Genomic DNA, 13,719 nt, shown 5'->3' on the forward strand with positions numbered 1-13,719 from the left:
TACTTTTCGAAGATACGAAGTATGCAATACTACTCTATGGGTACTCAAGATTAATATGAGATTGACAGAAACCCCATGTCTGACGCCCGCTTGAATATCCTGTATACAGTATATGCCTTTTTAAAAAAGGGAAAAGTTGTTGACAAAATTGATTGTTCGTTTATGTAAAATGCTTTGAAATTAGAAATTTGAATGCAATAAATTCAAGTATAGAATGTAATAGTTCATCCCAGAATGAAAATTGTGTAATCACTTACTCACCCTCTTGTCATTTCTAACCTCTATACCTTTCTCTCTTCTGAAAAACTAAATATAAAACACAAAAGAAGATATTTTGAAGAATGTTGGTAATTAAAACAGTGGGTCTCCATTGACTTCTATTGTATAAATTAAATAAACAAAACCAATGTAGGTCAATGGGGACCAAAAGGTTTTCTTTTACCAACATTTTTAGAAATATCTTCTTTTGTGTTTTGCAGAAGAGAGAAAGGCATAAAGGTTGTGAGTAAGCATTGACACAATTTTCATATTGGGGTGAACTATCCCACATTTACATTTAACACTTGAATTCATTGCATTAAAATGTCCAATATCAAGGCATTTAACATAAGCTAACATAAGTGTTCTGCAGAAGAACGAGAGCCATACAGGTTTGAAACATCTAGGGGGCGAGTAAATGATGACGGAATTTTCATTTTTAATTTGCGTGAAAATACGTCTTTGGGCCAGTGTGTTTAAAAAGTTTAAAGTCAATCTTTCAAAACCATTTCATCTAGTTCTCTCCCACTCATGCAACACCCTGAGAACTTAAAAAACAATCTATGGGACCCCTGAGGGGGTGACCCTAGGCTTGGCCCTTAGTATATATTCATACAGCATCAGAAGCTCACCTCGTGTAGAAGAGCAGACATCTGAGGTACAGACCCTTCATCCCTCTTCTTCAGAAGACGACAGCACAGTATCAAAGTGACCGATGAGACCAGAAAGATGCCGAGATCGGGGGTCAGGAGCCACACCACACCCCAGGGGTCTTCCAGGGGCATTCTGCAGGGGCAACATCACAACAGGCCTGAACAACCTGCTCTCATAACTGTGACACTTTACAAAGATACTGTAGGGTGTAATGTAAATACGATGTGAAAATATAAGTCAACACAAAAATATTTGTGTATATTGAATATAAATATTAAATAAATAATATTCTACAAATAAAATATTAAATAATCATATTAACATACTATTTATATATATTGTCTTTCTGAAACCCAGTTACTTACAGAATATAAATACAGAATTAATTGAATATCATTAAATTGTTCATTCATGCGTGTCATGATTTCATGTATGGAGAAGTTATTTATCATATATATATATATATATATATATATATATATATACACTGTATATGTTGATTTATTAGTCGTTTTTAAGCGAAAGGAAACAAATATGCACCACATCTCTGAAAAGTGCCAAGTATCCAGTATATGACCTCGACAACCTCAACATTGTGATCTGTTCATTTTTAAAGGGGTCAATGTGACACCTTTCATATATAGACTCCTCATTCATTCTCAACATTCTCTACATACCTGGACACGCCGATGTGTCTCGATAGAGTCTCCCATGTGCTGCCTAGAGACAGAGAGAGAGAGAGTTTATATCACCGGAGAAAAGTGAGTCACAGTTCTAAGTGCTGGACACTAGATCTAGAAGATCATAAAAGAAGAGTCGACCCCATGTACCCTTGCAAAACTACCCTGAAAATTTCAACGTAGTCAAAGTAGGTGTGTGGAAGTCCTGCTTTCGACGATGGACGATGTCCAAACCGCAAATGAACATAAAGTGAGTCTGCTTATTCCGGCTGTTTTAAATGCTTCGATATTATCTCATGAAAGTAAAGGGAGGTTGGTCGAACGGAGTATGAAATGTGCTTACACCAACAAAGTTTGTACTTTGGATGCATTTTAAATCATGTATTTATTCAAAATGAAATCCCAAGTGCATAACATCATATCTTGTTGTCATACGGTAGTTTCGTACACTTACACCTATGTATAAAGGCACTATTGTTGTTTAGTCCTAAAAATAATGATTAAACAACGATACAGAAAACCAACATTTATTTTCTTGTTCTTTATTTTAAAATGAAGCAATCTTCATTTAATTGCGAAATCAAAATGTTCATTACTTCACCAGTTTGCTGTCGTGATTCATTGACAAGTAAGATGGACTTACAGTTGTGTCCGAGCGCGTCGTCGAGGCCGGGGACGGTAAAGAGACAGATCTGAAGACAGACGTGTGCCAAGACATACACCAGACTGGTGCAAAACAGAGCTTTGATGTATCGTCCAGTGTGTCCTGTAAAACACAAACAGAAATACGATAAAAAATTGATTTGATAGAAAGAAGATCGGCTCTGACAATAAGAAAGCTGAAATAAAATTTGATTTGGAACGTTCTGTGTGTCACAGCAAAAGACACAAGGAACTTGACAAACCATTTCCAACAGAGTTTGACATTAGCATGTTGCTATTCTAACAGTATTATGAACAAACAAAATCAACACAAGACAAGACACACAAATATTGAACAGAATATTGATCTTTCAATATATAGACAAATATTGAAACATTTTGAATAGACAAAAAAATCTATTCATACTTCAGCAATAAAATTAAGAAAGTGACTCGGGAAGAGCATTTTTGATCATATTATATTTCGAGTACTTGATAGGTTTTAAAAACAAGTACTCGATTAATTTCAGGGCTGGGCGTGTCCCTAATGGTGACAATGAAAATATTTGAATTACAATACTGATACGAAAATTTTCGTTGATAAAACTATGACAAGATTAAGTAAACAATCAAACCAATTTTATTTTAAAAAATGATTTATAGACAATTTTTATCATCAACCGATCGTCGCTGTCGCATCAGAGTACTCGTGCCCAACCCTGAAATTTACGCTTTCATAGTCATTTTTTTATTATAAATTATAGTGGAAAAATTTTCTTTCATAGTATTCACTTCAATGGCGGATTACAAAAGTACTGTTTATGTTTATCCCAAAAACTGCAATCATATAAAATATTTGATTACATGTACTTCTATGTATTTTAATGTCTGTATCCTTCATGCTTTATTGATGGAAGAAGGTACAAAAAATCTTTGGACTACCCCTGCGGGTCATGCGAACACTTTTTTGCACATTCATTGATTAGTATTTGAGCTCTTCTTTCCTAAAACGATTGACCCATTAATTGGCATTTAAAAGTCCAAAACAAGTTATGTTGCCTGGAGGAAACACGGACACATAAAGAGGTTAAGGAGTTTTTTCTTTTAAATTTATCAAAACACTTTTCTTTTTTGCTTTAGAGTATGTAATGTTATGCAAATGTACACTGCATGACCCTATTCCCTTAATAATGTGCATTGCCATCCCATAATATTGTGCCATTTCCCTTTGCGTACGTCCGAGGTATTTTTGAATCAGATATGATATGCATATAACACTTGGATACTATTGATCTGATCATTTAAAGTCGACACCGTCCCTTCCAATCCGATCAATATTACATTTGGATCGATTAAGGTTACATGGAAGCTTTTCAGTTTAAATAAGCCGTCAATACGATTACTAACAGATTATTGGCAGTCAGAGACAGGGCAGCGAGGAGGAGCATACAGTATCTCTGGGATGTGCATGGACAAAACCTGCAGCACTTAATTATAAATATCACACGACTAACAGGCGTCTGTAACGACACCTTCTGAAAAGAGCTCCTCACAAGGAGCGCCTGCACTTTTTAGGGACGGAATATATTCCTTGAAATTGCTAAAATGCCAATTATTAAAAACATTCAAACACAATGGGAATCTTCATTGCATAAAAAGCTAAAGACGGCTAATGAAGACAATGCACAAAACAGAAGACACCGGCAGATAAAGAAACATTCCATGACTGTTATACAAACAAGAAAATGCACAAAACTAGTTCATAGAATCTCATTGATTGTCAGATTTTGACTGATCATATTTGCTCACGTGTGGATCAGTAACGGTGGTCACAACAATACTTTATGAGCTCTGCAGAACATCTTGTAACATTTAATTGCAACATTTACATGGTAAGCACCCAAAAAAAAGACACAGACACATGTGTGAATATTTAACTTTAAGCAGAATACAAAAGCAGGCCCAATGAATAACTTGTACAGGGCCCAGCATTTAAAGAAAAAAAGAAAAAAGAAACTAAAGTGAGAAAAACTCACTTGAAAGAATCAAATATAAATAATTCTGGAAACTACTCATAGCAAAAAATCAGATAAACACTGTGGACTTTTAGCGTTTTTTGCTTAATCTTTATTCCTAGAAAATTTCTGGGGGACCCCTTGCAACATTCTGGAGGCCCCCTGGGTGTCCCCAGACCCCAGTTTGAAAAGCCTTTGTCTAAGGGACACATTTTATGTCGTAACAAGTACAAATCATGAATCACATCACTGAAGTATCTGCAGATTATCCCTCAACAGGCGGCATGATAAGGACCCAGGACCAGTTATAGGCACCAAAGATAATGCTATAGTGATGCTAAGCAGGCACTACAACCAAAAGAAAGTTGCAAAGTCAACAAAGTCAACCCTCAAATGAGGTCTGTGGTCGCATCTACTGTATAGACACTGATGGAAATGCACCGCTGCTTAATGCACGCTGTAAAAATGATGATATTATAAGACTGGCAGAGGTTTAACAGCACTTTCACAGTCAAGCAGTTCTGTATAATACAACCTGACTGTCAGTTTCCAGTATATGTGTGATCGAGGCTCAAATGTTTCTGTCAAGGTTCATTTATGTTTCAGCGACAATGAAAGGGCATTTCTGCTGGCCGCAGATCAGCTTCCTCTGCCTGGAATAAGAGTGAAACCTGTGGGCCGTTACGAAATTTTCCACCAAAATCACTGTAATTGTGTTTGTGTGTTTTTACACGTGCAAATGTGATCGTTTTAACAGGAATCAGGGCTCTAGCACACCTGAAATGAGCACACGCACCCCAAAAAAGTTCAGGGTTACAAAACATCTCTGGGAAAAGAATAGCAGCCGTCATAAGAAAGCAACGAAAAAGCTTCACACATCAGCGGCGGCGGATTTTTAGATTACTCAAGAGTTTTATCCAGCGGTTAAACATGATGTTTGTTTTGGCATGTCAGGACATTACACTATAATCGCGATGTATATCAAATTCTGTATTTTTTAGCTAACATAATCTAGTCTTGCACAGACTGCATTAAGACAAAGACAATAAGCTCTCGGTTTCAACCAGGTGACCAATTTAAAGCAATAAAAGTTTATGACATCCTGGAAATTCTGTTTACTCCATCAGTAAAACGGCACATTTGAGAATGAGTTACGCATTGAGAGTTTCACCAGTCGAGATGTAATATGAAAGCGTTTGCACACAAAGGCGGCGTGATAAAGTCTTACAGCAGAAAAGATCGCTGCTTTCCACATCCATCAAGCAATATCAAATCTAAACATAATAAACTAACCGAGAAAATCTGCTGGCTAATTATTTAGTTTGAAGCTCTGCACTAAATGTTGCTTAAATTGTGTATAAAATCATAAATAACAAAATGAAAAATAAATACTATTAAAGAATTGTGGTATTTTAATTTGAGATGAAAAATCATTTTACGATTGTATGAATACATTTTCAAAAATGTTTTATTCATTTATGTATTATTGCTGAAAATTGACAAAAGAATATGTTTGAGAATTTTTCTTAGTTTTGTGCTTTGTCCATATGATTGCCATCATTTACAAGAATCTAAGTTTACTAAATATTCATCCAAAGCAGCTAAGAGTTAATGACATGAAGTCCGATCACATGAAGTCCTTTTTAAAACGACTTATGTGAACCGAAGACAAACTTAATTTCCCCAAGAGGATCCCAGTGGTGAAGCAAGTCAATGTAGGAGTGACCGAGATCATCTTATGTAACTGGCATGAGAGTGACCCGAGTTCTGACCCTGGCAGCGGGGGGCACGTGGCAGACCCACCCCAGAGAGCTCTCCTACTTTCCGGATCATATCTCTCCCACGTATAGCGGTGGAAAAGCATGCGGAAGGTCTCGCCCCCTCACATACCGCTGTGCATCAGTGTGGAAAATCCAGAACAACACGGCCATTAAAGATTAAACCAGTTCAACCCTAATCATTATTAAAATACTTCAAGACCCAAACCAAATATTTTAATAACAGATTGGTCCCCTAGAAACCACCCATCACTCAACGCACCCTGGCAACAAGCAACATAAGAGAAAAAGAAAATCTCTCTTCAATAGGAGTGTGACAGGCAAACTGCATTCTTTGCTCTAGAAAGAGGTCAGAAAGAATGAAAATGACTCGTGTGTTATATGCATCAGACAGTCTGAGCAGACAGGAGGTTGAGACTCAATTTGATGACGGCCACTCCTTCACACCATCAAAGACAAAGATCCCGCTGTGACTTTCTACAATCAGGTCAAAAGGTAACAAGGTCAATAAGCAACGCAAACCATTCCACGCTCCACACTTTATGGCCTTAAATAACTGAGGAAAGTGTGACTACGAAATATACCAAATATACCCTGGCTAACATTTGCAGAGGTGAACTATATTTTCCAAAGCTCTCGGCTGCCGCCGCCCGTGATTGTTTACAACTTCTATGGCTTTCCTCAGCTTTCCAGGCCACAGTATGTGCAGTTAATCCACGGCAGGGAGCGAGCGAGATGGTTTTCATTAGAACCATTAATACTTTACACTGTCGGCTTTCGTTTCAATGCGGCGGGGATTTCCTAAGCGGGACTTCTCCCAGTGCCAGATTATTCCTGGTATAAAAAGCGTGCAGAACACCATTGTTTATTTACATCTTTCACACTGGTTGCTGTATGTGTCCCTTGACAGTGTGTAGTAAACGTTCAAGCGTTTAGTAGCTGCAGGATTTCCACAATTTATGGAACGACACAAACTGGCCCTTACTTTCGTTTATTTTTGGTGGCAGGCATGAGGTCTTTTTTAATCTACTCTTATCTCACTACTCAAAATAACAAGGTCAAGCGCCTTAACTAAGGAGTATAACAACAAAAGTGAACACTGATGTGTGAAGTACAAGCATAAAGTCTAGCGAATCATCCACGGCCGAAAAACAGACACTCGCAGCCTACTTACTGCTGTTGATATGGAAAATATTTGCAAGCCAGGAATTACGCTATTTGTTTATTAGAAAAATGCTGGCAGATCTGCTTTTGGAAACCAAGGAAGGGGAAATCTAAGACCACCTCATCTGGTACAGAGCCCACCACAAACAAAAACACATTCGCCACGGGAAAATGCAGCAGTTCAACTTTTCTTGTTCAGAAGAATATATACTGAAAGAAATCTGTTGGAAACTTATTTTTATGTTAATCAGAAAGATTTTTGCAGAATATATTCTTTTCACTACTAAAACATATCAAAGTTATGTTAACTCAGCATAATTTAGTCATGTTCAAGTTACCTAATTTATGTTAAAGGGGTAATTTGACGCGACAAAAACTAATTTTATTGTTTGCTTTAGATGTAATACAATGTGTCAACACAATTTAAGGTTAAAGAATGCTGTATTTTCCCGCCTCTCTGAAACGTGCTGATATTTTACAATGCTCATCACTCTGAAAATCGAGGTGTGCTATGATTGGCCAGTTCACTACTGCATAGTGATTGGTCGAATACTGCACGGAAATTTAATTTATGGCCTCTTACCATATTCAGAACATCAGGTTCCTCTTCAATTGTACTGACAGGAACCCCCACCTTACTTTCGTATACATTTGGGCGGTCTTAGTCAAATCGTGTTTCGAACTGACGTAGATTCGCCAGGGTGTGATTACACGAGGCATTCCATACAGGTCTGGGTGAGCAGTCACTTCTAAATAAAATACATCTTTTGTTCAGACACATTCATTTTTGCAATTTTAGGTGTCTAATACATGCATGGGCAACTCAAAACACACCAAAGACACAAAAAAACACGTATTTCCGGTGAATCCCCCCTTTAAACAAACATGATTTAAATCATGTTAAATCAACTTGCAATGATCATTATTATACAGAATATACTAAGTAAACAGAGCTCTAGAGATTTTTTTTTTTTAATTTTCCTAACAATGGTAACCAAAAAACTGAAAAATATGACAAACTCCAAGATAAATGGAAAAAAATTCTCTCCACAGGGCATGTTGGGACTATTGATCCTCTGCCCAGTTTTAACAATTCTATAAAAATTATATATTCATGAATTCAAGAATGAATTAACTTTTAATTATTTAATTTAATGTTTCAATTAAGTAAACTGGACAAGTAGCAAAATTTATATTTTCTTTATTTACTTGTTATTCTGCCCATATGACGTATTCCAAACGTTAACTTTCTCTTACTTGATTGTGCTACATGAGACATGCAGGTTTGAATATGCTGACCGTTTGAACATAACACATCTTTAATTCACATCATTAAACCATCATCCCAGTTTCAGCACCCTGTTAAACCTCCTTATCAGTGATCTCCTGCCAACACATTTGTCCAGCAGTCCTGTCTCTTCAGTAGGAAGTGGTTTTAGTGATCACCTACTGTGAGCTGGAGAGCTCTGGAACACAGCCCAGAGATAAATGAGTCTCTGTCTCGTGTGGTCCATCCTCTCAAAGCTTTGCCCAATGTCCAGAACACAGCCAAAAACACCACAACTCTATGCATCAGAGACAGGTGCTCCCAGATAAAAGAGACAAAGAGCATTTTGTTTATCCTACATTTAGGCTTTGTGGAATTCTGTGCTGTTGTGATGTCTAGTACTGCAGGAATGAATGGGCCGTGGTTTATAATAGTTTATAATGGACCGTCATGGTCATAGAGCCAGCACTTAATAGATTGAGAGGGACAGGTTAATGATTCTCAATTGTATGTAACATAGCATACTCTTTAAAATACAAATAATAAAACACATGAAAAAATAAATGAAATTATAAAACGGTCAGTTCTGGTCCTTGATTCTGATTGGCTGAGCCGTATTCTTAGCCGTTATGAAATACTCTGGTTACCCACTGCTTCTTGGGGTTATTGGTTTATCATAGAATAGTTTTTTTCTGGAGAGCAGCTGCTATAAAAACAAGCATTTCACACATTTCTTCATGACGCAATCAAACCGTTTTGCAATTCACACATTCTTATTGTCAGACAAAAAATTGCAACATAAAAAATGCATCAAACTCTCTTACCTCGTAATGTCTGTTTGTTGGGCCAATGAAACCATGGTAATAGCAGCAGGTACAGAAGGTAAACTAAAGAGAGAGCGTTGTAACGAAAGATGCAGGCTGTGGAAAAAAAACAGATACAAACGTTAGCAAGGTAGACACGGCCTTTTGATTTTAATTTTTTTTTAAATAAAGTGACGGTTGACAGGATAACAATCTACACAACAATGATAGATAAACAGTTCTTAATTGACTGGCTTTTAAAAAAGAAAGAAAGAAATAAACAAAGAAAGAAACAAAGAAAGAAAAAAGTAAGAAAAGTTAGTAATTTCAAAGAAAGTTTTTATTGAGAGAGAAAGAAAGCAAGAAAGAAAGAAAGAAGGAAAGAAAGAAAGAAAAAAAGAAAAGTTAGTTATTTACTGGTTTTTATTGAGAAAGAAAGAAAGAAAGAAAGAAAGAAAGAAAAGTTACTAATTTACTGGTTTTAAATGAGAAAGATAGAAATAAAGAAAGAAAGAAAGAAAGAAGGAAAGAAAGAAAGAAAAGTTTTTAATTTACTGATTTTAAATGAGAGTAAGAACGAAAGAAATAAAGAAAGAAAGAAAAGAAAGAAATGAAAGAAAAGTTAGTAATTTACTGGTTTTAAATGAGAAAGATAGAAAGAAAGAAAGAAAGAAAGAAAGAAAGAAAGAAAGAAAGAAAGAAAGAAGGGAAGAAAGAAAAGTTTTTAATTTACTGATTTTTAATGTGAGAGAACGAAAGAAAGAAAGAAAGAAAGAAAGAAAAGAAAGAAATGAAAGAAAAGTTAGTAATTTACTGGTTTTAAATGAGAAGCAAAGAAAGAAAGAAAGAAAAGTTAGTAATTTACTGGTTTTAAATGAGAAGCAAAGAAAGAAAGAAAGAAAAGTTAGTAATTTACTGGTTTTAAATGAGAAGCAAAGAAAGAAAGAAAGAAAGAAAGAAAGAAAAGTTAGTAATTTACTGGTTTTAAATGAGAAGCAAAGAAAGAAAGAAAGAAAGAAAGAAAGAAAGAAAGAAAAGTTAGTAATTTACTGGTTTTAAATGAGAAAGATAGAAAGAAAGAAAGAAAGAAAGAAAAGTTAGTAATTTACTGGTTTTAAATGAGAAAGATAGAAAGAAAGAAAGAAAGAAAGAAAGAAAGGAAGAAAAGTTAGTAATTTACTGGTTTTAAATGAGAAGGAAAGAAAGAAAGAAAGAAAGAAAGAAAAGTTAGTAATTTACTGGTTTTTAATGAGAGAGAGAAAGAAAGAAAGAAAGAAAGAAAGAAAGGAAGAAAAGTTAGTAATTTACTGGTTTTAAATGAGAAGGAAAGAAAGAAAGAAAGAAAGAAAGAAAAGTTAGTAATTTACTGGTTTTTAATGAGAGAGAAAGAAAGAAAGAAAGAAAGAAAGGAAGAAAAGTTAGTAATTTACTGGTTTTAAATGAGAAGGAAAGAAAGAAAGAAAGAAAGAAAGAAAAGTTAGTAATTTACTGGTTTTAAATGAGAAGGAAAGAAAGAAAGAAAGAAAGAAAAGTTAGTAATTTACTGGTTTTAAATGAGAGAGAAAGAAAGAAAGAAAGAAAGAAAGAAAGGAAGAAAAGTTAGTAATTGACTAGTTTAAAATGAGAAAGATAGAAAGACATAAAAAAAGGAAGATTTGAGATTCGAAAACCTCTTCATACACGGGTCAATTACAAGTAAACGTTTTTGCAGGCCAGTTTTTAAGACAGTATCATTATTTGGATATATGGTGAAATATTATATTTAGAAATATGGTGTAAACATAAATGCAGATTCAAATGTTTTGTTAAGTGAATTCTTTTATCTAGATAAATTGCCCATACCCTTATAAAATGTCTTGTGGTGTAACCGTGATTTGACTTTACATTTATTAATTTGCTCAACATACCCAAAAGTTCTCAGCTAGTGTTGTGAAACTAGGTATTGATACTAGGTATTTTTGAGTTGGTAAGTAATGATCTTTTGTTCAATAATCTCCTATTTGTCTTCTTAAATGGTTCATAGACTTAACTGATAAAAATGTTTTAAAAATAAACGCAAGCAAGCTGTACATTAAACACTTCCACAACATTCTCCAACAGACCACACAAATCTCAGAAACATCATATGAATACCAATTCCAAAACATTATGTAGTATTATAAAGTCAAAATTGTATGTTCAGTCTGGCCTTCATCATTCAAACCAAGACAGTGTTTTCTTCAAAATTAAGTAAAACGCCAAACCTTACAACATTTGAACTACTGCTCAGTTTAGTTAATATAAACAAGTTAATTCAACACGACTGGTTGAGGGGGATTTCCAGTTCCGAGCATGCTTTGCGTAAGACTGCATTTAGGCAGTACATTTCCACATTTTGTGTTATTTTAAGTGTTTTTCAGTAAATATGTGTTTAATTTTCATTAATCTTATCATTTATTCATTGAGGTTGTTGTATTTTTGAGTTTTAGGGTGACTATTGTTTATAAGAGTGGTACATGTGCCTAGGCTGTGAGAAGTTAAAGCATTATTCAAGGAGCATTAACTGTGCATTAATCTGATTTCCTCATTGTGTTTTGATTTACATTTCTGCATTTGGCGGACGCTTTTATCCAAAGCGACTTAAATTGCATTGTACTATACCCTTGTTTTTCTGACTAAGTGCAATCCTCTGGGATCCAGCCCACGACCATAGGGTTGCTAGCGCCATCCTCTAACCACTGAGCCACAGGAAAGACTTACATGCAGTAGTCTATGTTTAATTTATGTATGACAAAAAAAAGTACCGTTGAGAAGAATAAATATTGAGTTTAATTAACTTGACATAACTAGTACAATATAAATGGTTTGGATTTATTCAAAAAGTACATTCATTTCTTTTGTTCACAAAACTACATTCTTAAACTACTCAACATATTTGCGTGGAATCGCTTGATGCTCCTTTTGAATGCAAATCATTTTTTTTGTGTGCATGCTTATTCCAAATATGTAAATGTATAAAATGTCTTGTGGTACGGCAAAAAAAAGCGACTTGACAGAAACAGTTTTTCATCTGTTGGCAGGATTATCTGTTCCTCACTATGAGGTAGACGGCAATAATATTTACTACTTTTTCATCTCACAGAATCAACAGACGAATCCATTTGTTCAAAATGACCTCTGCGCAGATCTTTCATCATGTTGATGATGCTCTTATTGTTCCAATCAAGCTGAGAGACCAGGTGCCAAGCATTCTGGGAATAATTCCCATCCCTTTGAGGATCTGCCAAGGCATGAGGGAGTTCCCTGTCCCCTGCTGAGACCAAAAGAGAAGGCTTCTCCCTGACACGTATTTTCCAGTCCATCCCAATAACACTTCAGGGTCCCCAGCGCTTCACTGCTTCCCTCGATCTTAAAACATCCCGCTGACTGAAACCTTTGTTTGACAAATCCGTCTCTGGCCACCGTCCATAAGGTTTCACAGAGCTGAAGACTAGCGAGCTGCAACTACGCAGGAACAAAGACGTTCAGTGTTCCGCGAGCAAGGTCGCTCGCACGGCCTCATGACTTCACCAGAAAAACAGCCTATTAATGGAGGGAAACTAAGAAGACGGAAATCTCTGAGGTACACGTGCAAACGCGTGGTTCTTTGATAGCACTTTACAATATCGGGTTTCTCGCAATGTGACAGAATTAAGGAGGACAGGAATCTCTCAGGAATGCACCGGACCTGATGATGTCATCGAAGGCTCATCTGTGTTTTCACTGCAAGCACCATTTCTCTGGTTTCCACCAGTGTCTCTGATCTAATAAGAGCACAGCAGGGGCCGATAAAACACTAATAAAAAGGAAGCAGTAGCAAAATACTGCGGTTATTTTTCTACACGCTCGGATTTCATCGACCACAAATTATTTCAAATGTCTTTGCACTGAACAAGAAAGGAAAAGGAGAGACATTTGCACCATTTAATTTACGCCTGCAGCTTTGAGGTCCAAGATATTAAATATTTATATTTGAAGACGATATTACACATTTTAAAATGTGCGACGAGTGTACAGTTATCTACTGTATATCTAGATTGTAGAATGAGAATGTCGTCAGTCACTCACGTCATTCTGTACAAAAAATGAATGACTCATTATAAAAAGTGAACACATATTCAATCCAGAGCAGTGGTTTGCTTAGAAATAACACTTCTCTCTTCTTTCTCTCTCTCTTTCTCTCTGGCTGTTCCCTTTCATCTTCTCTCGAACTAAGTTTTTCCATTGCTTACTCTAGTCTCAAGTACCTGTCTCTTCAGCTGTCTCTTTAAATATAACCCCGTTTTAAAATATTTAAATAAAGTTTCTTTAAACAAACAGTAATGAAAAATGTTTACTACAGTAATATTACAAACTAACATATATTTTTCAGATTTGTCGAGATACAAACATCTACAAATCAACAAAAGTAAGAGATTTTAATAAACACCTAGACATATT

General features: G+C 35.6%; 1 protein-coding gene across 2 annotated transcripts in view; it reads right to left on the reverse strand.

Moving 5' to 3' along the window:
• piezo1 (piezo-type mechanosensitive ion channel component 1) overlaps positions 1-13,719 on the reverse strand; it is a 62,729-nt gene that overhangs the window by 34,407 nt on the left and 14,603 nt on the right. For both annotated transcript variants that reach the window (XM_056755689.1, XM_056755682.1), the window contains exons 2-5: positions 9,283-9,378; positions 2,236-2,358; positions 1,590-1,632; positions 891-1,044 (exon numbers count right to left, since the gene is read on the reverse strand). In XM_056755689.1, the coding sequence (XP_056611667.1) occupies positions 891-1,044; positions 1,590-1,632; positions 2,236-2,358; positions 9,283-9,378 (416 nt within the window). The remainder of the gene's footprint in view (positions 1-890; positions 1,045-1,589; positions 1,633-2,235; positions 2,359-9,282; positions 9,379-13,719) is intronic.

This window comes from Triplophysa dalaica, chromosome 1, assembly GCF_015846415.1.
Source record: "Triplophysa dalaica isolate WHDGS20190420 chromosome 1, ASM1584641v1, whole genome shotgun sequence".
Taxonomy (NCBI): Eukaryota; Metazoa; Chordata; class Actinopteri; order Cypriniformes; family Nemacheilidae; genus Triplophysa; species Triplophysa dalaica.